The sequence below is a fragment of the Pelobates fuscus genome, chromosome 5 (genome assembly GCF_036172605.1).
Source record: "Pelobates fuscus isolate aPelFus1 chromosome 5, aPelFus1.pri, whole genome shotgun sequence".
Classification (NCBI taxonomy): Eukaryota; Metazoa; Chordata; class Amphibia; order Anura; family Pelobatidae; genus Pelobates; species Pelobates fuscus.
This window is the reverse complement of record NC_086321.1, coordinates 16,573,407-16,600,159: the sequence shown is the minus strand read 5'-3', so window position 1 is coordinate 16,600,159 and position 26,753 is coordinate 16,573,407. Positions and strand designations below refer to the sequence as shown.

The 26,753-nt window shown below is 43.8% G+C and overlaps 1 protein-coding gene across 2 annotated transcripts in view; it reads left to right on the top strand.

Moving 5' to 3' along the window:
* IQGAP2 (IQ motif containing GTPase activating protein 2) overlaps positions 1-26,753 on the top strand; it is a 267,127-nt gene that overhangs the window by 62,348 nt on the left and 178,026 nt on the right. For both annotated transcript variants that reach the window (XM_063453609.1, XM_063453608.1), the window contains exon 2: positions 19,665-19,764. In XM_063453609.1, coding sequence (XP_063309679.1) covers positions 19,665-19,764 — 100 coding nt within the window. The remainder of the gene's footprint in view (positions 1-19,664; positions 19,765-26,753) is intronic.

The following is a 26,753-nucleotide window of genomic DNA, read 5'->3' as shown; positions in this document are numbered from 1 at the left end:
TTTTTTTAAACGTATCCTGTAATGTTTAGAAGAGACACTGTAAGCACCATAATATCAGCTGGTCTTGGTTATTTTTTGGCATGGTATTTGGGACGGTTTGACATTAAATAGTGCATTTCATGGCACCCATGACACACCGCCACGGCCGGCACTCATGCTTATAATGTGGACAATACAATTCCACATTATTGTAATTGTTTCCACCTTGGAGAGCAATGACAGGCTGAGAGCGCAACGGGCAGGGCTAACTCATTGAAATTTGCTGGGTTGGATGGAATTGCACTGATAATGTAGCCATATTGCTTTTTGCACAACCAATGGCAAACTAAAACTAGTTATGTGTTGTACATCTTTTCTTTTCATTAACCTTTTAATACCAAATGTGTTTGTTTATATATTTCTAACTTGTACTGTAAGCCAGGCAATCCGGCACAACCAGAATATACGTGTAAAATGAATTCAGTGTTATAAAGTTTTTAATGTTTTTAACCCCTTTAGGACCAAACTTCTGGAATAAAAGGGAATCATGACATGTCACACATGTCATGTGTCCTTAAGGGGTTAAGCTAAACAAGAGTCCCCATCAGCCCATCCCCTCGATTCTGCTCTGCCTAAACAACAATGTGCGGCTTCGATTGGCTGAGAGTTTCAGCTGACCACAGTCTGCCTATCACAGAGCTCATTGCTGGTATGAATTGGTATGGCTGCCAGGAAGTGTATAATCTCTGCCTTAGACACACCTCCAGTAAGGGACCCTTATTTAATGTTAAACTGCTCAAAAACGGTGGATGGAGGGATAGTGCCGTGAGACTCCAGGCATCATAACCAATTCAATAGGATGAAATAGTTTTAGTAACTACAGTGCCCCTTTTGGGTTAATAATATTATTATTATTACATTGGGCTATAATTCAACACAACTGAAAAGAAAAACTTGCTATGATTACAAGGAATTAAGCTGATAACACATTAATTACAGATTATATATTTTACCAATTAGTACAACTGACAAACGAGACTCGCCCACGCAATAGACCAGCATGGTTAGTTTTATCAGTTATGAACCTAAGTGTTTTAAAAATAGGACTCTACAAAACATTATCAAATCTGTTTGTTAGTCCTCCTCATCGTATTTATTAAAGACATTTAACCTTTGAGAGAAAACTCGTTAGTTGAAGGATACAGGTTTAGTGAATAAAGTACACTGCAAATACATTTAATTTATGGCACAAAATAAAATATACATCAAGTATTTTAATATTAATATTAACTAACCATAATACAGATCAAAAAAGCGACCTGTAATATTGTATGAATTATGGATATCTGAAGAAGTTTAAAAAAAAAACAATCTTCAGGTTAAACATACCAGTGTGCATTGTGTCTAGGATTGTTCTTCAGCATTCCAAGTTTTTGAAACATAGGTTAGTGCATGGGTAAAATTATCCAGCCATCACTGCACCTTGTAACAGATTATATTCTCATCCTTGAGTTGAGTTACGGACGTGATCCCGGCACGCAAACCGTTAATTCATTGAGATATTTTCATTCAGGGAGCTAGATAGAAGGAATATCAGGTTGTGGGTGTAAGTGGGATAGAAGATGAGGTCCTAGTTCTGAATGACTGTGTTCTATTCAAACATAATGTGTATATTAATCTTGAATAAAATCCATATTTAGTCTGGAATTTAAATTCTGTTGCCATGGGATCAAGTTCTACCAATATGTCGTTAGCAGCTAGATTTACATATTGTGTGTCGCGTGCAGTGCGCTATCTACGTTTTTTTTGTCCGTTGTCATTGGCAATCCTTAATACTTGGCTTCTAATAATGATAATAATCCAGCTATCCTGTCAACACGTACTTTGTTTACCTTGTAGATTCAAACATCCACCTGTAAAATAATACATTTCTGTGGATATATGATGCATTTTATTTTGCAGTGGAAGCTATTATTTATGAAAGCGTTTCTGCCCGAGTCGTTTATATATGTGTCATGCTTCATTTATTGATCTTGGCATATTTCATTTAAAACTAGCAAGAAGGCAGCCATTGAAGCCTGTAAAATAAAAAGGGGCAGAACATAGCCCCCCCCCCACACCCCCCCCCCCCCTCATGGTCAACATGTGGGTGCTCTTATAATATAATATTTATGGTGGAGGATGTAGTTTCTCCCAAGCCCCCACCCTTTGTTGTAATAATAATAATTATCAGGGGGAGGACCTAATGTCCTCACCCCAGTCCCCTCCTGTTCAGGGTCTAATTATCATATTCTGAGGGAGGGACATAGCTTTCCCCACCAATGGATGGCAGGAGGAGCTATTAATAATTAAACACAAGTGGGGGTGGAAATTCCATTGTCCACATTCCTAATTAGTAGTATGGTCCCCCCCCCCCCCCTCTCTCCCTCACGTGGCAATCCTTTAGTCACACCCTATTAGATAAATAACCCTACCTTACCCAATAATAATAATAATAATAAAAGGGGGCAATTAAACCAATAAAACATGTTTTTATAAAATAACACTTGCCCATCCGAAGTCTTCTTTCGTCCAACTTTTCTTATCTTCAGCCCCCCCAAAAAAGGCCAAATAAAAATCCATAAATAGGAATATACTCGATTGCAAATCCTCTCCTGCCCCCAAAAAATGCTAAACCGACGCAATAAAATAAAATCATGTTTGACCCTAGGGAGCATCTCTTATGAAGGGTTTCACTAGGTCGTCCTCCCTGAATATCATGCTGACCACAGCCTGAGGCACCTGGGGGGAACTATGAACTCCTGCTCATTTTTATTCCACAGGCCCCATTCCCATCTTATTGCAAAAAGTTTGAATATATTTAAATATGTCTGGGTTTTGCAGTCTGAATGCCTCTGTATTCAGCCGGATGGTTTTGCCCCACTCATTAAGGGTCCATTCAAATTTTATTAAACAACCCCTGTTTGAAATCATGTTGAAAAAATATGATCTTGGCTCCCTGTCCAGAGGAGGCGAAACGGAAACACTATTTTGAAATTTGTGCCCTAGTTGTGCCAGGACTACACTTTATAGTGGTGTCAGTTGCTAAATTATAATAAACATTAGAAACGAGCATCACATGAGAAATGAACTGTTCCCCTTTAAGCCATAGATCATTCCATTTTATCATTAGTCAAATATTCCACCTTGTAACCATTTCCTGTTGTGTTAATACATTCTATAGACTCCAAGGGGAGAAATTGACCAGAGAATTAGAATTGATGTTGATTTACGTTGCTGTGCACATTCACTGTTAACCATAGCTCATTTTAATGAAGTGGGATTTAGTACGGGTCAAATTGTCCATAAACCTTTAATCCCTTATTGCGTTCTGTTCCCTTACTCTCAGATCACACAGACAACTGTGACTTTTCCAGCGTGTGTTTATTTGTTCAAAATTGAAGAAGAAAAGTTAATGATTTTACAGTCCTTTTCAGAGAGACAAAATAAAATTGCAGCAGGGGTAAAAATCACGGCTTTAATCTACATATTCTAGGCGTAAAGAAAACTAATTTAAAAAAAAAAGAACATTAATTATTATCTTTCTTAATTCTATGTCACCAGGAAGAGGCTGCGCATGTCAGGAATCTCTAGTTCTAGTCTAATGATACCGGAGAAACTGACGGAAGCCAAGCACAGAGAGATGGACACAGGTTTCTTCAGGAAGGAAGAGATTCTTTATTGGATCACCGATCGGGACTCAGAGGGACTAGCGTCACCAAAATACAGCAAAGTCTGAGTACTGAATACATAGAGTACATTCCTTATATAGCACTGTAGCTCCTCCCACAATTAACTACACCCACACATACCCTTAACCTATTTAATAAATAGAGTCTAAACTCATCCATCCGGTCTAACCACGTGGCTCATCTGATACAAAGGAGAGGGACGCGTAATTCCAGTTCTTACATTCCTGCACCTGGTCAGTACAGTGATAACAGTATCTTAGCTACGTGTAATTAACTAACTGATACTACAAACACATATACATACATATGCCTTGTGGCAATCTTAGCCTGCTAAACTTGTATTTTACTGGAATTACATCACATTCCCCCCTTTGATGCCTCTGATATTTCACAATTACTTGAGGCATCACTTAACCTTGGTTTGCATATACCTCAGGTTACCATGAACCAGACCAGACTTATCTTATGATGTGAATCTTTTAACACTCATCTTCCTGCATTGGTTCTCCTTGATCTAGAGCCTTATACTTATATATCGCCATTATCTGTGCAGCAGCCTTCCTCTCTGCTATACTTCCTATCAGGCTTTGCACAGACCTAACTACTAAGGGTATAAGACACGGTAGGAGTAGACACAACAGTAAAATCAGTAGGACTCCACCTACCACTGCCTTAAGCCCTCCAAACCACTCATACCAGCTACCAAACCAACTACTTGGATTGTACCCTTTCCATACCTGAGTAGGCACATGCACTAGTTTAACCATATGGCTAGTAAGCTCAGCTATTGCTTGCCCTTCGTCATCTATTTGAAGACAGCAATTGCTCAGGTTAAACTTCCCACATACACCTCCCTCTACTGCCAAAAGGTAATCCAAGGCTAATCTATTTTGGTACACTGCTGTCCTCATCCTGGTATTATGCTTCGCTAGAAGATTGAGTGCTTGTGAGGTCTCATTAGTAATAATCTCAACCACCGCCTGTAATCTTATAATACGGTTGAGCATATAAATTGGGGTTCTATAACCAAAGGTACCATCTTCTGCCCACGTGGCTGGCCCATAATAATCTATGATACGCTGGGGAGGCCATTCATTATCTTCCCAGGTGCCTATCTCTAAGGGTCCCCTTTTCTTCCTATGATTCACATCATACACTTTAACACCTAAAGTCTCACCTGTTTCAATCGGTAACAAGAAGAAGGATGGTTTGAGCATACCCAACACACATGCCCCTTCCCAGTCCTGTGGCAACTCCGAATAGGCTTTCTTACCACAGATCCAGTACAAATTTGCTGGGGCTCTCCAGGTAGATGTGATGGATAAATCAAACCACACATCCTTTAAACTGGCATATCTAGCAAACGGGTTAGATGGTTCTGAGACATTTGAAGCCGACCACCAAGTTGTATTTTTAGTATCATCATCATAAGCTTTTTGCCCTAGACAAGTTAATTCTCCTACAGAAGTATTATACATTATTCCTTTCCTTGCTATGCAAACATAACCTATGATGGAGGTCTTTAATCTCCACTCAGATTTACCTCTAACACTCAAATGATAATCGGCTTATGTAGATATTAGTTGGTCAACTGCCTCAGAACCGGACATTACCTCCTTTGCTTCCCAAGGCCATTGGTCTCCCATGTTAGTACCTCCACACACATAGCAGTTGGTAACATTAAGACTACCGGCAATACTTTCAGCTAGGTCAATGAACAGGTTTTTAGCGTTATGGGGGATCTTATTATCTATACTCATCTCTTCATAAAAGGAATGGTATACTTGATGAGTCTGGGAGGATACCGTATCAGTCTCTATTCCTATAAACAATAATGTCCCAGGATCTAAACCCGTCCCGTATATCTGAAACCCAAATAAATTTCCATACTTATCTAGGAACTTGTCGGGGTTATTAATAAGTATATGGACTGGGTTGCATTCCATAGACTTACAATAAGGGCTAGTCGGCAACTTAGTCACTATCATGTCTTTATCTACTGTCTGTCCCCAAGTCGCCCACCCCACACAAGACCAATATGGACAAAAGTTATAGTCTTTATTTGGGCATCTAGGACTCACATATTTATTTTTACTACTGGGACAAATATATTTATCATTAGACCCATACGTCCTCTCCCATCTAAGATCCCCACATACATTCCACGGTTTTCTACCACTTGATATCGCCTTACATGCATCAAATAGCAGAACACCCGAAGAATGTATGGATTCTAACACCGTCTTATTAATTAGGGTCCCCTGAGGATCTCCATTCCTGAGAGTCAACCAAATTGTACGAGGTTGATACTCTGGACTGAAGCACTTAGGTTCTCCTACTCCTAAATAGCACACACTATAGTCTATATTTAGGTATCTACATCTTGATACCTCTCCTTTACATTCGTATTGTGAATGCCAAATTAGGGTTTGGGAAATATGGTTACCTGTTCTCGTAGTCTTAATGCATACCTCACAGCTAGGAGTGTCGGTACCTCTACCTTCCTGAATATAAAAACACATATAAATAAACACAATCAAAAGCACATCTTTCGCCGTCATCCTCAGTCTTCGTCCGTGCGATGGAACCTCAGCTTCCAGGATGTGAGGGCTGCAGGGAATGGAGTTCTGCTCGTCTTCACAGGTGTCCCTTCGAGACTTTCCTGGCTTATACACTATGTGTTGGTAAGCGGACAGGCTTTATTATGGCCTTCTCACTCACACCTGTAACAATAAAATTTGTAATCCACAATAATTCCTCGTTACTCCGACTGAGTAGTGCGTTTCAACCGGATCTTGCAGGGATTCTCTGGATCTGCTGTAATTTGCCAAGAATCGACTGCTGCTGGTTTAACCCTGGAGTGATGTATCCACGGAGTTACTTCGGCTACTTTTATCGCTGTAGGGGTAGACAAAAGAACAACATAAGGACCTCTCCACTTGGGCCCTAACGGTACATTATTCCACTCTTTAATCCACACTTGGTCTCCTGGATGATAACTATGAACAGGGGGATAAATATTCACAGGTAATCTATCTTGTACCCATTTCTGTACCTCCTCCATAGTCTTACCCAACTCTACAACCTGCTGCCGGGTAATTCCTTCTCCCAACTGACTCAAGTCCCCCCTTAAGTTACCAAGTACGGGAGGTGGTCGCCCATACATGATTTCAAAAGGAGAGAGGCCCATCCTTCTGGTAGGGGTACTGCGGATTCGCAATAAAGCTATGGGTAAGAGAACGTTCCACTTAAGTTGGGTTTCCTGACACATTTTAGCCAACTGGTTCTTTATAGTTCTATTCATTCTCTCTACCTTACCAGAACTCTGGGGTCTATATGCAGTATGAAGCCTCCACTTTATACCAAGCATATGAGTCAGTTGTTGTAGGCACTGATGAACAAAAGCTGGACCATTGTCCGATCCTATAGAACAGGGTAGTCCATATCGGGGTATTATTTCTCGTAGCAGGAATCTTACAACTTCTCCTGCTTTCTCTGTACGAGTAGGACATGCTTCTACCCAGCCTGAATAGGTGCACACAATTACCAACAGGTAACGATGTCCACCCGATTTAGGCATTACTGTAAAGTCTATTTGTAGATCGGACATGGGGAGTCCCCCCATAAACTGGACTCCTGGTGGCTTTACTGGTCCTTGTCTTGCATTATTCTTAGCACACGTTACACATCTGCGTACAATGGCCTGAGTCAAGTTGGACAATCTTGGTATGTAGAAATGTTTCCTGAGAGATTCTTCAGTACTGTCTCTCCCAGAATGTGTCCCGTTGTGATAATTTTGGACAATTTCTACCGCTAGTGATGCTGGTATGACTATTCTTCCATCTTCTAGCTGATACCACTTGTTCTCCAAATACTTTCCCGGTTCAGTCTTTAACCACTCCTCTTCTTGAGCTGTATAAACTGGAGTCCATTGGGACAGTGGAGTTGGTATAAGAGCAGCTATATGCCCCACATACTCCTGTCTTCCTGATTCAGCAGCACGCTTAGCTGCACTATCTGCCATCCGATTTCCCTTGGTTACATCACCATCTCCTCTCAGATGCGCTCGACAATGTATGATACCGACTTCTTTCGGCTCCCACACTGCTTCCAATAGTTGTAGGATTTCAGCTGCGTACTTGATTTCTTTGCCTTCTGAATTCAGTAGTCCTCTTTCTTTATACAAAGCTCCGTGGGCATGAGTGGTTAAAAACGCATACTTAGAGTCCGTATAGATATTTACTCTTAAACCTTCAGCCAATTGTAACGCTCGTGTTAGTGCTATTAATTCTGCCTTTTGTGCTGATGTTCCTTTCGCCAGTGGCCGAGCTTCTATCACCTTGTCTATTGTTGTCACTGCATATCCTGCATAGCGGATCCCTTCTTTCACATAACTACTGCCGTCGGTGTAATATTGAACATCGGGGTTCTGGATGGGAAAATCACGAAGATCTGGTCTACTTGAAAATACTTCATCCATTACTTCCAAACAATCATGTTGACTTTCAGTAGGTTGCGGCAAAAGGGTAGCTGGATTTAAGGTGTTTACAGTCTCTAAATGCACTCTTGGGTTTTCACACAACATTGCTTGATACTTGGTCATACGGCTGTTACTAAACCAATGATTTCCTTTGTAATCCAACAACGTCTGTACTGCATGTGGGACTCGTACATAAAGTTCTTGACCCAGAGTGAGTTTATCGGCTTCAGCTACTAGCAGGGCGGCTGCAGCTACGGCTCTTAGACAAGGTGGAAGTCCGCTGGCCACTGCATCCAGTTGCTTAGACATGTAGGCAACAGGTCTTTGCCATGATCCCAAGTACTGTGTCAATACTCCCACAGCCATTCTTCTTTGCTCGTGTACATATAAGTAGAATGGTCGTGTGTGATCAGGTAGACCTAATGCTGGGGCACTCATCAAAGCCTTCTTCACATCTTCAAATGCCGTTTGCTGTTCTTGGGTCCATAAGAAGGGGTCGTGCTCTGTACCTTTGATGGCTGCGTACAGAGGTTTTGCCAGTATCGCATAGCTGGGAATCCATATCCTACAGAAGCCTGCTGCCCCCAAGAATTCTCGCACTTGTCTTCTATTCTTGGGTATTGGTATTTGGCAGACAGCTTCTTTTCTCTCTGGCCCCATAATCCTTTGACCTTCAGAGATATGGAATCCCAGATACTTGACAGTTGGCAAACACAACTGAGCCTTCTTCCTGGACACCTTGTATCCTGCCTTCCAGAGAATATGTAGTAGATCGTGCGTTGCTTGCTGACATTTTTCTTTTGTAACTGCTGCTATCAACAAGTCATCTACATATTGTAACAATACACATTCTCCTGGGATAGACTCGAAATCCAGTAGATCTTGACTTAGAGCTGAACCAAATAGGGTAGGTGAATTTTTAAACCCTTGGGGCAGTCTTGTCCAAGTCATTTGGCGTTTTGAGCCCGTTACAGCGTTCTCCCATTGGAAAGCGAAAATACATTGGCTTTCTGCGGCAATTCGGAGGCAAAAGAAGGCATCTTTGAGATCTAAGACTGTGAAGTAAGTAGCCCCGCCCGGAATTAAAGCAAGCAGGTTATATGGATTGGGTACAACTGGATGTATGCTAACAACCGCATCATTGACTGCTCTTAAGTCCTGTACAGGTCGATACTCATCTGTACCGGGCTTTTGAACAGGCAGCAATGGGGTGTTCCAGGGGGAAGTACAGAATTTTAGGATACCATACCGTATGAACTTATCCAGATAGGATTGGATGTTCTTCTTAGCCTTCTGCGGAATGTGATATTGTCTTAGGCTCACTGGATAAACCCCATGTTTCAGTTCAATTTTTATTGGTGGAATATTGCGGGCCAGTCCTGGTGGGTTGTTCTCTGCCCAAACTCCTGGTATGTTAAACAATGTCTCATCACTCCTAGGGTTTTGGCTAGTCAACACTGTATAAAGTCGCCACTCTTCTTCCTTTGGTACGGATAAAGTCATAATACCTGAAGGTCCATTAAACTTTAAGGATGTTGTTCCATTTGGTAGGAACGTAATCTGCGCTTGTAATTTTGATAGCATATCACGTCCCAGCAATTGGACTGGACATTCAGGCATATAAAGGAATTGGTGTTTTACTACGTGGCCTCCCAATGTACAGAGTCGACTTTTAAGAACCGGTTTTTCAGCACTTCTTCCAGTTGCTCCTATCACAGTAATAGTCCTTCCAGATGGAGGAGCAACTAGATTAGTCACCACTGAATGTTCAGCACCAGTGTCGATCATGAACGCACTCCTTTTTCCCCCTATTGATACATCGACCATAGGCTCCGCTCGACCAAGGGGGATGGAGCCCGGTCGGTATCAATAGTCCTCCATGACCGTGTCAGCCAATCCTACAAAGTCCCTACCTTCTCTATCGCGGGACCTTTGCGCTGCTGGAATATACCTGTCTTCCCTAACACTTCCTCTGTTCCCATTACTCCCTCTATAACCATTACTCCCTCCGGGGCCTCCTCTACCTCTCGCTCTGCCTCTAAAGTTTCCGTAACCTGACCTAGGTCTGTCTCTCTCAGACTGTTCTCTTTGTGGACACTCGTTCCTCCAATGCCCTTCTTCCTTGCAATACGCGCACTGATTCCTACTCAAAGGCTCCCTATTCCATCTACTATCGCCTCTATCTGGGCCCCGTTTATCTACGCCTGCGATTGCTACCGCTAGCATATCAGCCTTTTTACGCATCTTGCGCTCTTCCTCTTTCTTACTTTCTGTATCCCTGTTCATATAGACCTTATTTGCTACCTCCATTAGTTGGGTGATGGACATACCTGCAAACCCTTCTAACTTTTGTAGCTTGCGCTTAATATCTCCGTATGCTTGGCTGACAAAGGCGGAGTTAACCATTCGGGAATTGTCTGCGTCTTCCGGATTAAAGGGGGTATACAAGCGGTATGCCTCCAATAATCGGTCATAAAAGACACTGGGCGCTTCATCGCTTTTCTGGATCACCTCAACTGTCTTCGACATGTTAATGGCTTTCTTTCCTCCGGCTTTCATGCCAGCAATTATAGCGTCTCTATAGGCTCTGAGTTGAACCATATCAGCACCATTTACGTTCCAATCGGGATCGGTGTTGGGATAGTGTGTCGCGGCCCATGCTGCTGGATTGGCTTGGTTCAAAGCACGGGCTCTATCCTCTAATGCTTTAATGGCTGCTTGATTTATTCTTGTCCTTTCCTCATTGTTAAATAAAGTCATTAGTAACTGCTGGCAATCAGCCCATGTCGGATTATGCGTCTGTACTATTGAGGTGAACAGATCAGTCATAGCTTGTGGTTTCTCAGTATACGAGGAATTATGGGTCTTCCAGTTTAAAAGATCGGTTGTGGTAAATGGGACATATACGAAGACTGGGTCAGCGTGTGCCATTTGACCTGCGGCATCGATATAAGCTGACCCGGGATTCAGACGAAGAGGCATCTGATAGTGCTTTAATTGTTGGGCACCAGTCAACTGTCGGGTTTGGATGGGGCTACGTAGAGAGGCGTCAGTCATGGGTTCCGGTCGGGGAGAGATAGGGTATGGGGATGTGGGAGGTCGGTTTTGGGAAAAGGTCGTAAATAAAACACTTCGAGCCGAGCTAGATGAAGCTTGACCGGAAGTCTGAAGTGGCGCCAAATCAGGATATTCGTTTCTAATGGGGGTGGATTCTGGTTCCGGAAGGGGAGATTTAGTACGAGGGGGGGTGGATCCTGTACTGGAGGAGGAAGCGGAAGTGGATGAGGGTAATGAGGGGAGGGGTGCAGGGCTTCCTGCGTTTGCGTCACTTCTTCTTAACGGAAAGTAAGGGGGCGGCAAAGGGATCTCGGACTCAGGGGGCGTGTCCAAAATGGGCCTAACACCGGTCCTAGTGGACGAACAAGTCCTAGCTACCATGAGGCGACACTGCTCCTCGTGGCATGTCTGGAGCCATTTTGGCGAGTCATTTACGGCCTGTCTCCAACAGTCAATATAAGGAAACTGGCCGTAAAGTTCAGGCCTACCCGATACAGCCACGTGTAAGCGCTGTACCAGAGTTGGATCCAAACTGCCACGTGGCGGCCATGCCGCAACCAAAGTAGGCCACTCCCTAGTACACAAAGTGACCAAACGTACAGGAGACATCTTTACCCCAAAATCACAAACTTTGAATCCCTTTTTAAAATTCTTAACCATACATCCTAAGGGATCCGGAATCGTTGACTGCGACGCACCCATACTTAACAATGGAACGTCGTCGACAACGAATACTATACACGCGTACTATTCAACAGTCACACCCGTTTCCTCTGGCAACAGCACCACGTGGTACGGTTACCAAGTGAAACGTACACAATAACAATAAACACTCAGGGAATTCCCGTACACACACAGCTGTTACACCAGTCACTATATAATCAATATTATGCCCTTTGGCGTAACTATACAGTCACCCACGCTATAATTCTCTATATACGAATTACCCGTCTATAACACACCCCAGTAACATCGTCTTTTACAAATAGCGGTTACAGTACGGTTAGCATAGGTCAAAGCACAAGTTAAGGTCACAATACAATTATTAGTGGTTATGGTGTTAAACATGCAATGGACGACAATGATTAGTACTTATTATATAATGTCAGTAAATATACAGGGTTATGGTACCGTGCACTATAATACAGCAACACACTATTAACACTCTCGCTAGACGGCTGAGCTCGCGCTATCTAACAAGATATACACTTTACTAAAACAATCGTTAACACATTTACAATTCCCAACTAAACTATTGGCCAGTACCTTGAATGGACTACCTAAAACTATATACACCCGTTTTGGTTAGCCACACTGCCCAATCACCACATATATAGCGAGCTAGAGAACCGAATTTACACAGGCGCCTCTTAGTCGCACTATCAAAAGTCTAGTGGGTTCCAAATTTACACGCCTTCCCACTTAGCCCAGATAGGATGAGAACTAGCGAACCGAATTTACACAGGCGCCGCTTAGTCTCCCGGTCCCTCCGACCTAGCGAACGTAATATACACCCTAGAACGCTAGTCTAGACAAGACACCGGTGTCCGGCTAGGGCTATTTACACCAGGACCCCGCCTGACTAACCAAATCAAACGGTCTGACTAAAGAGCGTTCGATCGAGCGGTGCGCCTTCGCTCCTTCCCTCCGACAGAGGGGGCAGATACACAGATTCAAAACCCCTTTGGGCCTACCGCACAATCGGTATACCCCTAGTGGGTCCTGCCGTCTAAAACAGCAGTTGTCTTACCTCCTCGTTCCTGAACCTGAGTTCACACTCATCGACGGGGACACCCCAGCACTTCTCACGTAGAGGCCGATGATCTCCTGGACAACAGACCAGTGGCGCCGAGACGAAGGGAGGTCCACGCAGAAGTTCAGGGGTGCAGCCGTAGAGAACGTGGGCAAAGATAGACCGTCTCACGCCTCTGCCTCTCAGCTACCGTTGAACGATGAGCTTCCCGGCCAATGCACCAAATGATACCGGAGAAACTGACGGAAGCCAAGCACAGAGAGATGGACACAGGTTTCTTCAGGAAGGAAGAGATTCTTTATTGGATCACCGATCGGGACTCAGAGGGACTAGCGTCACCAAAATACAGCAAAGTCTGAGTACTGAATACATAGAGTACATTCCTTATATAGCACTGTAGCTCCTCCCACAATTAACTACACCCACACATACCCTTAACCTATTTAATAAATAGAGTCTAAACTCATCCATCCGGTCTAACCACGTGGCTCATCTGATACAAAGGAGAGGGACGCGTAATTCCAGTTCTTACATTCCTGCACCTGGTCAGTACAGTGATAACAGTATCTTAGCTACGTGTAATTAACTAACTGATACTACAAACACATATACATACATATGCCTTGTGGCAATCTTAGCCTGCTAAACTTGTATTTTACTGGAATTACATCACACTATGTTGCCTGATCCAAAAAGACCCCCCAACTCTATCCAGTTAGGTGGGTGAGTCCCATTTGTGGGCGAATGTCCCACTGATCCAGATCTGTTTCTGGTGGATACCAGAGAACTGTCCCCAAAAAAACATGATTAGACTCTGTGCCCTTGGTGGGGCCGACCACCATTTACATCAGGTTGACATGCGTCTTTTTCATGTGAGGCACCTCATTTCTGAGAGGGTCTGCTCCTTTTGGTGGTGCCAGTGATGCAAGTCATGCCAGTTGCGTGTTTCCTTTAGGCCCACACAGCCCTGTGCCGATTTCAACCTCCCTGCGTTGAAGAGGTGCAGTATGTTTTATGGGATAAGTAGTTTATCTCAAAGCTGCAGTTCCTCTCGTCATTGCTATTGCTGAACAAGCCAACAACCACAGCTGCTTTGTAAACAGACTGCAATGTGTGGAGTGGCTTGGGATCTCTTTCTGAGAATTGAGAGAGTTTGTCGTTATTTGTACACTGTGCACACAAGTCGGACACAAATAATAAAGACCGTCCAGGAGACTGAATTCCTGATGCTGATCTGGATTGACAGCCTTGGAGCAAACGTCCCATTATTATGGACTTGGTGCCTGGTGTTCCTCGAAAGAAGACACCAGGGCAGAATCCTAGGATGGAGGGAAAGTTCAAAATACAGACTGTCCTACAGAACACCGGAAGGTTGGAAGGTATGTGGGGAGGTGGGGGGGAGCAGTAGACCTCTACATACAAAATACTTCATATTACAGTTTCTTTGAAACCTATTTTGACAGAGTGTCAGCATGCAGGTTCTCTCAATAAACAGTGACGTGTTTTTTCAGGTATTTACCAGTTACAGAACATTTAAATATCGGGCTTGATGTTTTGAACAACAATTTGAACTTTAATTCCTGCTTGTGAGAAACTATTCATAGTTTTGGAATAATCCAATGGTTTCGTCAGGGCACCTCAATCTGCTAATCGTTTCTTTCTAAGCAGATGTTACATAAACCGGTTTTAATACATTTTGAAATAAATGGTCTTATTTTAAGTTGTCGTTTGTTTGAGGAAGTTTCTATTTATAAAAAACAGGAGCTTCTCCAGAGCAGAAGGCAAAAAAAATATACACATCTTATCCCCCGAACCGTGAAAGTTTCCGGTGTGGCTGTATAAATTCTGCATTATCTTCCATCCGGTTTTAACAGACCGACCAGGTTTTCAAATTCCACTTTACACCGAGTGATGTCACATTGTGAAGACGGTTTGGTCCTAACCTGATATAGAGCACATTGGTGCTGTGGCAGATATCCAGACATCCCAACCATCCCAATCTCGACGGGACAGTCCTGATTTTACGGTTTTATCCGCTGTTCTGACAAAATTCTCTGGGGTCCCACTTTTGGAGACACTAAGGAACTGTCCCCTCAAAAAAATGTAGTTCAAGTGCATCATTAGATGCTCTCACACTATTCTCTGGGATAAAGGCCTCTAAGGAGAGCACTGACACAATGCTCTATGTATTGTCTGCCATCTTGGGCCGGCCTGGATGTTTAACTGGCAGCCTGGTGTGCATTTAGGCCAGACTGACCTGCCAAACCTTTGGGAAGACCCCCTTCCTTTCTAAGGTGGAACTGCCCCCTTTGGATGGCGCTAGTGATGTGATTTCCATTACGGGTCCACACTGATTTACCCGTCCACTGGCATTCCATGTTTGGGGAGGGATGGGTGGATTTTGTCTATTTTTATATTTTATAAGAAAATCCTGAGACCTAAGGAATGTGGGTTTAGAAACTGTATATGTTTTAAATATATTTACTTCTACTTTTAAAGAGTCATTTGCCGTCTTTATTTTTTCTATATACGTAAAAATGAAATGAGGCCTTTGTATTAGCTTTGCATTAAACTGTATCATATTAAAGTGGGAATTCAAAGTGAATTTGGAATTTAAGGTCAGAGTAGCAGGTTTTGTGGATATGATTGGTTAAAAGGGCTGCAGATAGCAGATCTGCAGCTTTTGCAAGCTGTTTTTTGACATACCACCAATTAATAAAAATGAAGCTATAAATTCATGCAATATTTCCAGTGGGGGTATATCTACTAAATGTTAAAAAGCATTGGAGTGTTCTCTTCATTTATAAAGATATATATTGGCAACAACTTCCAACTCCCGTATTTTAGGTCTGTTGTCAATCTGAGTGAACAGGTGCGTGTAATATAAGTGTATGTACTGAATAGGCGAGCAGTCAAGAGAAATACTGACAAAGAAAAAACAGCTGTAACGTACAAAGCAACAAAGCATGTACACAGGCCAAGCGTGAAAGGGGGCATTTAACATATTAGGTGACATTTACCAGGGAAGTAGTAAGCTTTGAAATGAAAAGATAAAAGCACATTACTATGAATAGCCTGCAGCTGGATTCAGTACACAGAGCTCTATGGCTGTATGTTAGCACCTACCTAGGGATTGGGCAGCACCTACCTATGGATTGGACAGCCCCTACCTAGGGATTGGGCAGCCCCTACCTAGGGATTGGGCAGCCCCTACCTAGGGATTGGGCAGCACCTACCTAGGGATTGGAGAGCCCCTACCTAGGGATTGGACAGCACCTACCTAGGGATTGGAGAGCACCTACCTAGGGATTGGGCAGCACCTACCTAGGGATTGGAGAGCACCTACCTATGGATTGGATAGCCCCTACCTATGGATTGGATAGCCCCTACCTATGGATTGGATAGCCCCTACCTAGGGATTGGAGAGCCCCTACCTAGGGATTGGGCAGCACCTACCTAAGGATTGGACAGCCCCTACCTATGGATTGGACAGCCCCTACCTATGGATTGGACAGCCCCTACCTATGGATTGGACAGCCCCTACCTATGGATTGGACAGCCCCTACCTATGGATTGGACAGCCCCTACCTATGGATTGGACAGCCCCTACCTATGGATTGGACAGCCCCTACCTATGGATTGGACAGCCCCTACCTATGGATTGGACAGCCCCTACCTATGGATTGGACAGCCCCTACCTATGGATTGGACAGCCCCTACCTATGGATTGGACAGCCCCTACCTATGGATTGGACAGCCCCTACCTATGGATTGGACAGCCCCTACCTATGGATTGGACAGCCCCTACCTATGGATTGGACAGCCCCTACCTATGGATTGGACAGCCCCTACCTATGGATTGGACAGCCCCTACCTATGGATTGGACAGCCCCTACCTATGGATTGGACAGCCCCTACCTATGGATTGGACAGCCCCTACCTATGGATTGGACAGCCCCTACCTATGGATTGGACAGCCCCTACCTATGGATTGGACAGCACCTACCTATGGATTGGACAGCACCTACCTATGGATTGGACAGCCCCTACCTATGGATTGGACAGCCCCTACCTAGGGATTGGAGAGCCCCTACCTAGGGATTGGACAGCCCCTACCTATGGATTGGACAGCCCCTACCTAGGGATTGGAGAGCCCCTACCTAGGGATTGGACAGCACCTACCTATGGATTGTACAGCCCCTACCTATGGATTGTAGAGCCCCTACCTATGGATTGGAGAGCCCCTATGGATTGGAGAGCCCCTACCTATGGATTGTACAGCCCCTACCTATGGATTGGAGAGCCCCTACCTAGGGAATGGACAGCCCCTACCTATGGATTGTACAGCCCCTACCTATGGATTGTACAGCCCCTACCTATGGATTGTACAGCCCCTACCTATGGATTGGAGAGCCCCTACCTATGGATTGGAGAGCCCCTACCTAGGGATTGGAGAGCCCCTACCTAGGGATTGGAGAGCCCCTACCTAGGGATTGGAGAGCCCCTACCTAGGGATTGGAGAGCCCCTACCTAGGGATTGGAGAGCCCCTACCTAGGGATTGGAGAGCCCCTACCTAGGGATTGGGCAGCCCCTACCTAGGGATTGGGCAGCCCCTACCTAGGGATTGGGCAGCCCCTACCTAGGGATTGGGCAGCCCCTACCTAGGGATTGGGCAGCCCCTACCTAGGGATTGGGCAGCCCCTACCTAGGGATTGGGCAGCCCCTACCTAGGGATTGGGCAGCCCCTACCTAGGGATTGGGCAGCCCCTACCTAGGGATTGGGCAGCCCCTACCTAGGGATTGGGCAGCCCCTACCTAGGGATTGGGCAGCCCCTACCTAGGGATTGGGCAGCCCCTACCTAGGGATTGGGCAGCCCCTACCTAGGGATTGGGCAGCCCCCACCTAGGGATTGGGCAGCCCCCACCTAGGGATTGGGCAGCCCCCACCTAGGGATTGGGCAGCCCCCACCTAGGGATTGGGCAGCCCCCACCTAGGGATTGGGCAGCCCCCACCTAGGGATTGGGCAGCCCCCACCTAGGGATTGGGCAGCCCCCACCTAGGGATTGGAGAGCCCCTCCCTAGGGATTGGGATGGGTGGCAGCATTGTAGCAAAGTGGTGTGATACAAAAAGTGAATACAAATACAGAAAGATAAGTCCTGCGCTCACTCCCATCACAGTACCACTGTACACATCAGCTCCAATGCATATAGTAAAAACAAAAGAAAAAGTTACCTGCGCTCTTTCCTTAACCCCTTAAGGACACATGGCATGTGTGACATGTCATGATTCCCTTTTATTCCAGAAGTTTGGTCCTTAAGGGGTTAATCTCTATGTATATTTAAACAAATGGAGGTCATTTAGTTACTCCAATGGCCAGGGGGGTCTGCCCTGACGTTGGCAGACGGGCATTCCCTCCAGTGACCATTGGAGTAACTAAATGACCTCCATTTGTTTAAATATACATAGAGATTAACCCCTTAAGGACCAAACTTCTGGAATAAAAGGGAATCATGACATGTCACACATGCCATGTGTCCTTAAGGGGTTAAGGAAAGAGCGCAGGTAACTTTTTCTTTTGTTTTTACTATATGTATTGCGGCTGATGTGTACAGTGGTCGTTGCTGCCGCCCAGGAGAGATGGGATTGAGCATATTTGGTAGAAAGCATAGGATTGGCTGAGATTGGCGAAGAGGCATGGTGGGGGCCGGGGCTGAGATCGCCAAGGGGTCATGGTGGGGGCGGGGCCAAACGCCAGTCAGCATCTCCCCACTTCAAGGAAAGTTCACAGTGTGGAGACGCTGAATGACCGTGCTGCACTGGGCAGCAGTGGCCGTCTAAACAGTTGCAATTGGAGATGTCCCTAGGCTGTAATGTAAACACTGCCTTTTACTCACCAGAACAAATACAATAAGCTAAAGTTGTTCTGGTGACTCTAATGTCCCTTTAAGCTATTCAGTATCAGTGAACACTTTCAGGTCACGTTTCCTGTTACATTAAACTAATCTGCCCAAAGATCTGATTCTATTTAAACCATCCTTTACTAACCTATTTTAAATGTTTCTGTAATGTCTAAGTTTATCATGCTAACGTTTCTTACTACATTAAATGTTATGTCAGCCTGTCATTATTTATTATTGATGACGTAACCATGTTTCCAGCCTTTGTTAGTGTATATATATATAGCGTTATGTTTTTATAAAAAAAAATGTAAAGGCATTTTTCACGAATGTACAAATTTGTCATTAATCACATCCTGTCATTTGACTGGTTATATGTGCCTAGTCGACTTACTTTGTGTGCGGGTTTTTTTGTGTTGTTTTTGTGTGCGTTTTTTGTTTTTGTGTTGTTATTTTTGTGTGCTGGACAATGCAGTGATGTCTCAGCTCAAAACATAGTAATTTTCAGATGAACAAAAAATCCTCCACAATAAATTCAAAGGAAGTGTTTCAATTTCAAGATAAGTAAATCCAAGTCTGCAGAGAATTCCTCATCCGAGCAGGAAACCCAAACTTTTACGCTTGGGAGATTTCAAACTGATGAGATTTTAATTGGCAGAGTGACTGCTGTAAATATAAATAACTTTATTTAAGACGGCCTACACTTTTCAAAGTGGTCTCCCCTGTAATGAAATATAATTAGATTTTTTTTTTTCTATTTTCAGCCATAGTTGATGACGAAAGGCTTTCGGCTGAGGAAATGGATGAAAGGAGACGGCAAAATATTGCATACGAGTATTTGTGTCATCTTGAGGAAGCGAAAAGGTAAGATCGAGACATTAACGTGACTTTAGTTGTCCATTTAATTATTAACTTACTTGTGTATTATTACAACTCTTGTTTTTGTGATACAACTCTGAGCACTGGGCTAACCGTCCCCTTGTGCGTTTTAGCCATCACTGCCGATCAGGTTGAAAAGAATTGCTATTGAGAATGTGTAGTTTCGATGAGTGTAGAGGCGGGCAGTCTCTGATTGTCAGGAAGATATCCATTAATATGTAACCGCTCCAATGTGACAAAAAAACAAAAAACATTAGAGGACATTATCAGAGACTCTTTGTACCATAAGCACTGTGCTGAGCTCTACTACTCTGAGGTGTAGTGAGACACTTGGGCGTTTAAAGTAAACAATATTTAATTGAAGTGTTTGGGCACATCCAGTGCTTTGTGTGAGCCTTTTTTTCTTGTCCGTTTGCATTTATATTTATTCTTTAACATGTACTTTTTAAAGAAAAAAATCAAAATTACACCTTTTGATCCGAGGTCTCTCTTATTTTTAGGTTTTGGGCAAAACTCAGAATTTCTTCCTTTTTCCCACAATGTCATAAAGATTAGATTATCCTTTGATGAGAAAATGATATGTCCCGTAGAATGCTAAACAATATAAAATCCAGTGAATCGCATCAAATCTCGAATTACCGTCCCTATTCCCCTCCCCTTAGGGTCCTGTCTCAGACTCGCCATTCGATGCTAGGATTTACTAGACAGGAAACAATAGTTGGTCCGGTGTATTTATTTGTATTTATGTACAATTTCAATTCTTAGTTTGCCAAAATGCTGGTATCTACGTTGTATTTTGTTTTGTGTATTCTGTGCTACCCATGCGATTTACTCTTAACTTGCTTTTGTACTGATACCGGAGAAACTGACGGAAGCCAAGCACAGAGAGATGGACACAGGTTTCTTCAGGAAGGAAGAGATTCTTTATTGGATCACCGATCGGGACTCAGAGGGACTAATGTCACCAAAATACAGCAAATTCTGAGCCCCGGACAATAGTGCAGGCTCCTTATATAGGCATATAACTCCTCCCATATTAAGCTCCACCCGCACATTCTCTTGACCAATCAATACAATATAAGAATTAACTTCCTGTTTGACCGCATGGCTTGTCCAGCACAATGGAGGAGGGGGAATACTATATCCTGTATTCTTGCACATGCTCCGTACACTACTGATCGTATCTTGCCTCGTGCAACCAACTGATCGATACGTCAGCATATGCACGTACACATGCCACGTGGTAATCTCGGCCTACTAAATTTATTTTTACCGAGATTCCACCACATTCCCCCCTTTGATGCCTCTTGATATTTTACAATTACTTGAGGCATCACATAACCTTGGTTTTGCTTACACCGCAAGTTACCTTGAACCAGACCAGACTTATCTTATGATGTGAATCTTCAACATTCATCTTCCTGCAGTGGTTCTCCCTGATCTAGAGCCCTATACTTATATATCGCCATTATCTGTGCAGCAGCCTTCCTCTCTGCTATACTTCCTATCAGGCTTTGCACAGACCTAACTACTAGGGGTATAAGACACGGTAGGAGTAGACACAACAGTAAAATCAGTAGGACTCCACCTACCACTGCCTTAAGCCCTCCAAACCACTCATACCAGCTACCAAACCAACTACTTGGATTGTACCCTTTCCATACCTGAGTAGGCACATGCGCTAGTTTAACCATATGGCTAGTAAGCTCAGCTATTGCTTGCCCTTCGTCATCTATTTGAAGACAGCAATTGCTTAAGGTTAAACTTCCCACATACACCTCCCTCTACTGCCAAAAGGTAATCCAAGGCTAATCTATTCTGGTATACTGCTGTCCTCATCCTGGTATTATGTTTCACTAGGAGATTGAGCGCTTGTGATGTTTCATTAGTGATAATCTCAACCACCGCCTGTAATCTTATAATACGGTTGAGCATATAAATAGGGGTTCTATAACCAAAGGTACCATCCTCAGCCCACGTGGCTGGCCCATAATAATCTATGATACGCTGGGGAGGCCATTCATTATCTTCCCAGGTACCTATCTCTAAGGGTCCCCTTTTCTTCCTATGATTCACATCATACACTTTAACACCTAAAGTCTCACCTGTTTCAATCGGTAACAAGAAGAAGGATGGTTTGAGCATACCCAACACACATGCCCCTTCCCAGTCCTGTGGCAGCTCCGAATAGGCTTTCTTACCACAGATCCAGTACAAATTTGCTGGGGCTCTCCAGGTAGATGTGATGGATAAATCAAACCACACATCCTTTAAATTGGCGTATCTAGCAAACGGGTTAGATGGTTCTGAGACATTTGAAGCCGACCACCAAGTTGTATTCTTTGTATCATCATCATAAGCTTTTTGCCCTAGACAAGTTAATTCTCCTACAGAAGTATTATACATTATTCCTTTCCTTGCTATGCAAACATAACCTATGATGGAAGTCTTTAATCTCCACTCAGATTTACCTCTAACACTCAAATGATAATCGGCTGGTGCAGATATTAGTTGGTCAACTGCCTCAGAACCGGACATTACCTCCTTTGCTTCCCAAGGCCATTGGTCTCCCATGTTAGTACCTCCACACACATAGCAGTTGGTAACATTAAGACTACCGGCAATACTTTCAGCTAGGTCAATGAACAGGTTCTTAGCGCTATGGGGGATCTTATTATCTATACTCATCTCTTCATAAAAGGAGTGGTATACTTGATGAGTCTGGGAGGATACCGTATCAGTCTCTATCCCTATAAACAATAATGTCCCAGGATCTAAACCCGTCCCGTATATCTGAAACCCAAATAAATTGCCATACTTATCTAGGAACTTGTCGGGATTATTAATAAGTATATGGACTGGGTTGCATTCCATAGACTTACAATATGGGCTAGTCGGCAACTTAGTCACTATCATGTCTTTATCTACTGTCTGTCCCCAAGTCGCCCACCCCACACAAGACCAATATGGGCAAAAGTTATAGTCTTTATTTGGGCATCTAGGACTCACATATTTATTTTTACTACTGGGACAAATATATTTATCGTTAGATCCATACGTCCTCTCCCATCTAAGATCCCCACATACATTCCACGGCTTTCTACCACTTGATATCGCCTTACATGCATCAAATAGCAGAACACCCGAAGAATATACGGATTCTAACACCGTCTTATTAATTAGGGTCCCCTGAGGATCTCCATTCCTGAGAGTCAACCAAATTGTACGAGGCTGATACTCCGGACTGAAGCACTTAGGTTCTCCTACTCCTAAATGGCATACACTATAGTCTATATTTAAGTATCTACATCTTGATACATCTCCTTTACATTCGTATTGTGAATGCCAAATTAGGGTTTGGGAAATATGGTTACCTGTTCTCGTAGTCTTAATGCATACCTCACAGCTAGGAGTGTCGGTACCTCTACCTTCCTGAATATAAAAACACATGTAAATAAACACAATCAAAAGCACATCTTTCGCCGTCATCCTCAGTCTTCGTCCGTGCGATGGAACCTCAGCTTCCAGGATGTGAGGGCTGCAGGGAATGGAGTTCTGCTCGTCTTCACAGGTGTCCCTTCGGGACTTTCCTGGCTTATACACTATGTGATGGTAAGAGGACAGGCTTTATTATGGCCTTCTCACTTACACCTGTAACAATAAAATTTGTAATCCACAATAATTCCTCGTTACTCCGACTGAGTAGTGCGTTTCAACCGGATCTTGCAGGGATTCTCTGGATCTGCTGTAACTTGCCAAGAATCGACTGCTGCTGGTTTAACCCTGGAGTGATGTATCCACGGAGTCACTTCTGCTACTTTTATCGCTGTAGGGGTAGACAAAAGAACAACATAAGGACCTCTCCACTTGGGCCCTAACGGTACATTATTCCACTCTTTAATCCACACTTGGTCTCCTGGATGATAATTATGAACAGGGGGATAAATATTCACAGGTAATCTATCTTGTACCCATTTCTGTACCTCCTCCATAGTCTTACCCAACTCTACAACCTGCTGCCGAGTAATTCCTTCTCCCAACTGACTCAAATCCCCCCTTAAGTTACCAAGTACGGGAGGTGGTCGCCCATACATAATTTCAAAAGGAGAGAGGCCCATCCTTCTGGTAGGGGTACTGCGGATTCGCAATAGAGCTATAGGTAAGAGAACGTTCCACTTAAGTTGGGTTTCCTGACACATTTTAGCCAACTGGTTCTTAATAGTTCTATTCATTCTCTCTACCTTACCAGAACTCTGGGGTCTATATGCAGTATGAAGCCTCCACTTTATACCAAGCATATGAGTCAGTTGTTGTAGGCACTGGTGAACAAAAGCTGGACCATTGTCCGATCCTATAGAACAGGGTAGTCCATATCGGGGTATTATTTCTCGTAGCAGGAATCTCACAACTTCTCCTGCTTTCTCTGTACGAGTAGGACATGCTTCTACCCAGCCTGAATAGGTGCACACAATTACCAGCAGGTAACGATGTCCACCCGATTTAGGCATCACTGTAAAGTCTATTTGTAGATCGGACATGGGGAGTCCCCCCATAAACTGGACTCCTGGTGGCTTTACTGGTCCTTGTCTTGCATTATTCTTAGCACACGTTACACATCTGCGTACAATGGCCTGAGTCAAGTTGGACAATCTTGGTATGTAGAAATGTTTCCGGAGAGATTCTTCAGTACTGTCTCTCCCAGAATGTGTCCCGTTATGATAATTTTGGACAATTTCTACCGCTAGCGATGCTGGTATAACTATTCTTCCATCTTCTAGCTGATACCACTTGTTCTCCAAATACTTTCCCGGTTCAGTCTTTAACCACTCCTCTTCTTGAGTTGTATAAACTGGAGTCCATTGAGACAGTGGGGTTGGTATTAGAGCAGCTATATGCCCCACATACTCCTGTCTTCCTGATTCAGCAGCACGCTTAGCTGCACTATCTGCCATCCGATTTCCCTTAGTTACATCACCATCTCCTCTCAGATGCGCTCGACAATGTATAATACCGACTTCTTTCGGCTCCCACACTGCTTCCAATAGTTGTAGGATTTCAGCTGCGTACTTGATTTCTTTGCCTTCTGAATTCAGTAGTCCTCTTTCTTTATACAGAGCTCCGTGGGCATGAGTGGTTAAAAACGCATACTTAGAGTCCGTATAGATATTTACTCTTAAACCTTCAGCCAATTGTAACGCTCGTGTTAGTGCTATTAATTCTGCCTTTTGTGCTGATGTTCCTTTTGCCAATGGCCGAGCTTCTATCACCTTGTCTATTGTTGTTACTGCATATCCTGCATAGCGGATCCCTTCTTTCACATAACTACTGCCGTCGGTATAATATTGAACATCGGGGTTCTGGATGGGAAAATCACGAAGATCTGGTCTACTTGAGAATACTTCATCCATTACTTCCAAACAATCATGTTGACTTTCAGTAGGTTGTGGCAAAAGGGTAGCTGGATTTAAGGTGTTTACAGTCTCTAAATGCACTCTTGGGTTTTCACACAACATTGCTTGATACTTGGTCATACGGCTGTTACTAAACCAATGATTTCCTTTGTAATCCAACAACGTCTGTACTGCATGTGGAACTCGTACATAAAGTTCTTGACCCAGAGTGAGTTTATCGGCTTCAGCTACTAGCAGGGCGGCTGCAGCTACGGCTCTTAGACAAGGTGGAAGTCCGCTGGCCACTGCATCCAATTGCTTAGACATGTAGGCAACAGGTCTTTGCCATGATCCCAAGTACTGTGTCAATACTCCCACAGCCATTCTTCTTTGCTCGTGTACATATAAGTAGAATGGTCGTGTGTGATCAGGTAGACCTAATGCTGGGGCACTCATCAAAGCCTTCTTCACATCTTCAAATGCCGTTTGCTGTTCTTGGGTCCATAAGAAGGGGTCGTGCTCTGTACCTTTGATGGCTGCGTACAGAGGTTTTGCTAGTATCGCATAGCTGGGAATCCATATCCTACAGAAGCCCGCTGCCCCCAAGAATTCTCGCACTTGTCTTCTATTCTTGGGTATTGGTATTTGGCAGACAGCTTCTTTTCTCTCTGGCCCCATAATCCTTTGACCTTCAGAGATATGGAATCCCAGATACTTGACAGTTGGCAAACACAACTGAGCCTTCTTTCTAGACACCTTGTATCCTGCCTTCCAGAGAATATGTAGTAGATCGTGCGTTGCTTGCTGACATTTTTCTTTTGTAACTGCTGCTATCAACAAGTCATCTACATATTGTAACAATACACATTCTCCTGGGATAGACTCGAAATCCAATAAATCTTGACTTAGGGCTGAACCAAATAGGGTAGGTGAATTTTTAAACCCTTGGGGCAGTCTTGTCCAAGTCATTTGGCGTTTTGAGCCCGTTACAGCGTTCTCCCATTGGAAAGCGAAAATACATTGACTTTCTGCGGCAATTCGGAGGCAAAAGAAGGCATCTTTGAGATCTAAGACTGTGAAGTAAGTAGCCCCGCCCGGAATTAAAGCAAGCAGGTTATATGGATTGGGTACAACTGGATGTATACTAACAACCGCATCATTGACTGCTCTTAAGTCCTGCACAGGTCGATACTCATCTGTACCGGGCTTTTGAACAGGCAGCAATGGGGTGTTCCAGGGGGAAGTACAGAATTTTAGGATACCATACCGTATGAACTTATCCAGATAGGATTGGATGTTCTTCTTAGCCTTCTGTGGGATGTGGTATTGTCTTAGGCTCACTGGATAAACCCCAAGTTTCAGTTCAATTTTTATAGGTGGAATATTGTGGGCCAGTCCTGGTGGGTTGTTCTCTGCCCAAACTCCTGGTATGTTAAACAATGTCTCATCACTCCTAGGGTTTTGGCTAGTCAACACTGTATAAAGTCGCCACTCTTCTTCCTTTGGTACGGATAAAGTCATAATACCTGAAGGTCCATTAAACTTTAAAGATGTTGTTCCATTTGGTAGGAACGTAATCTGCGC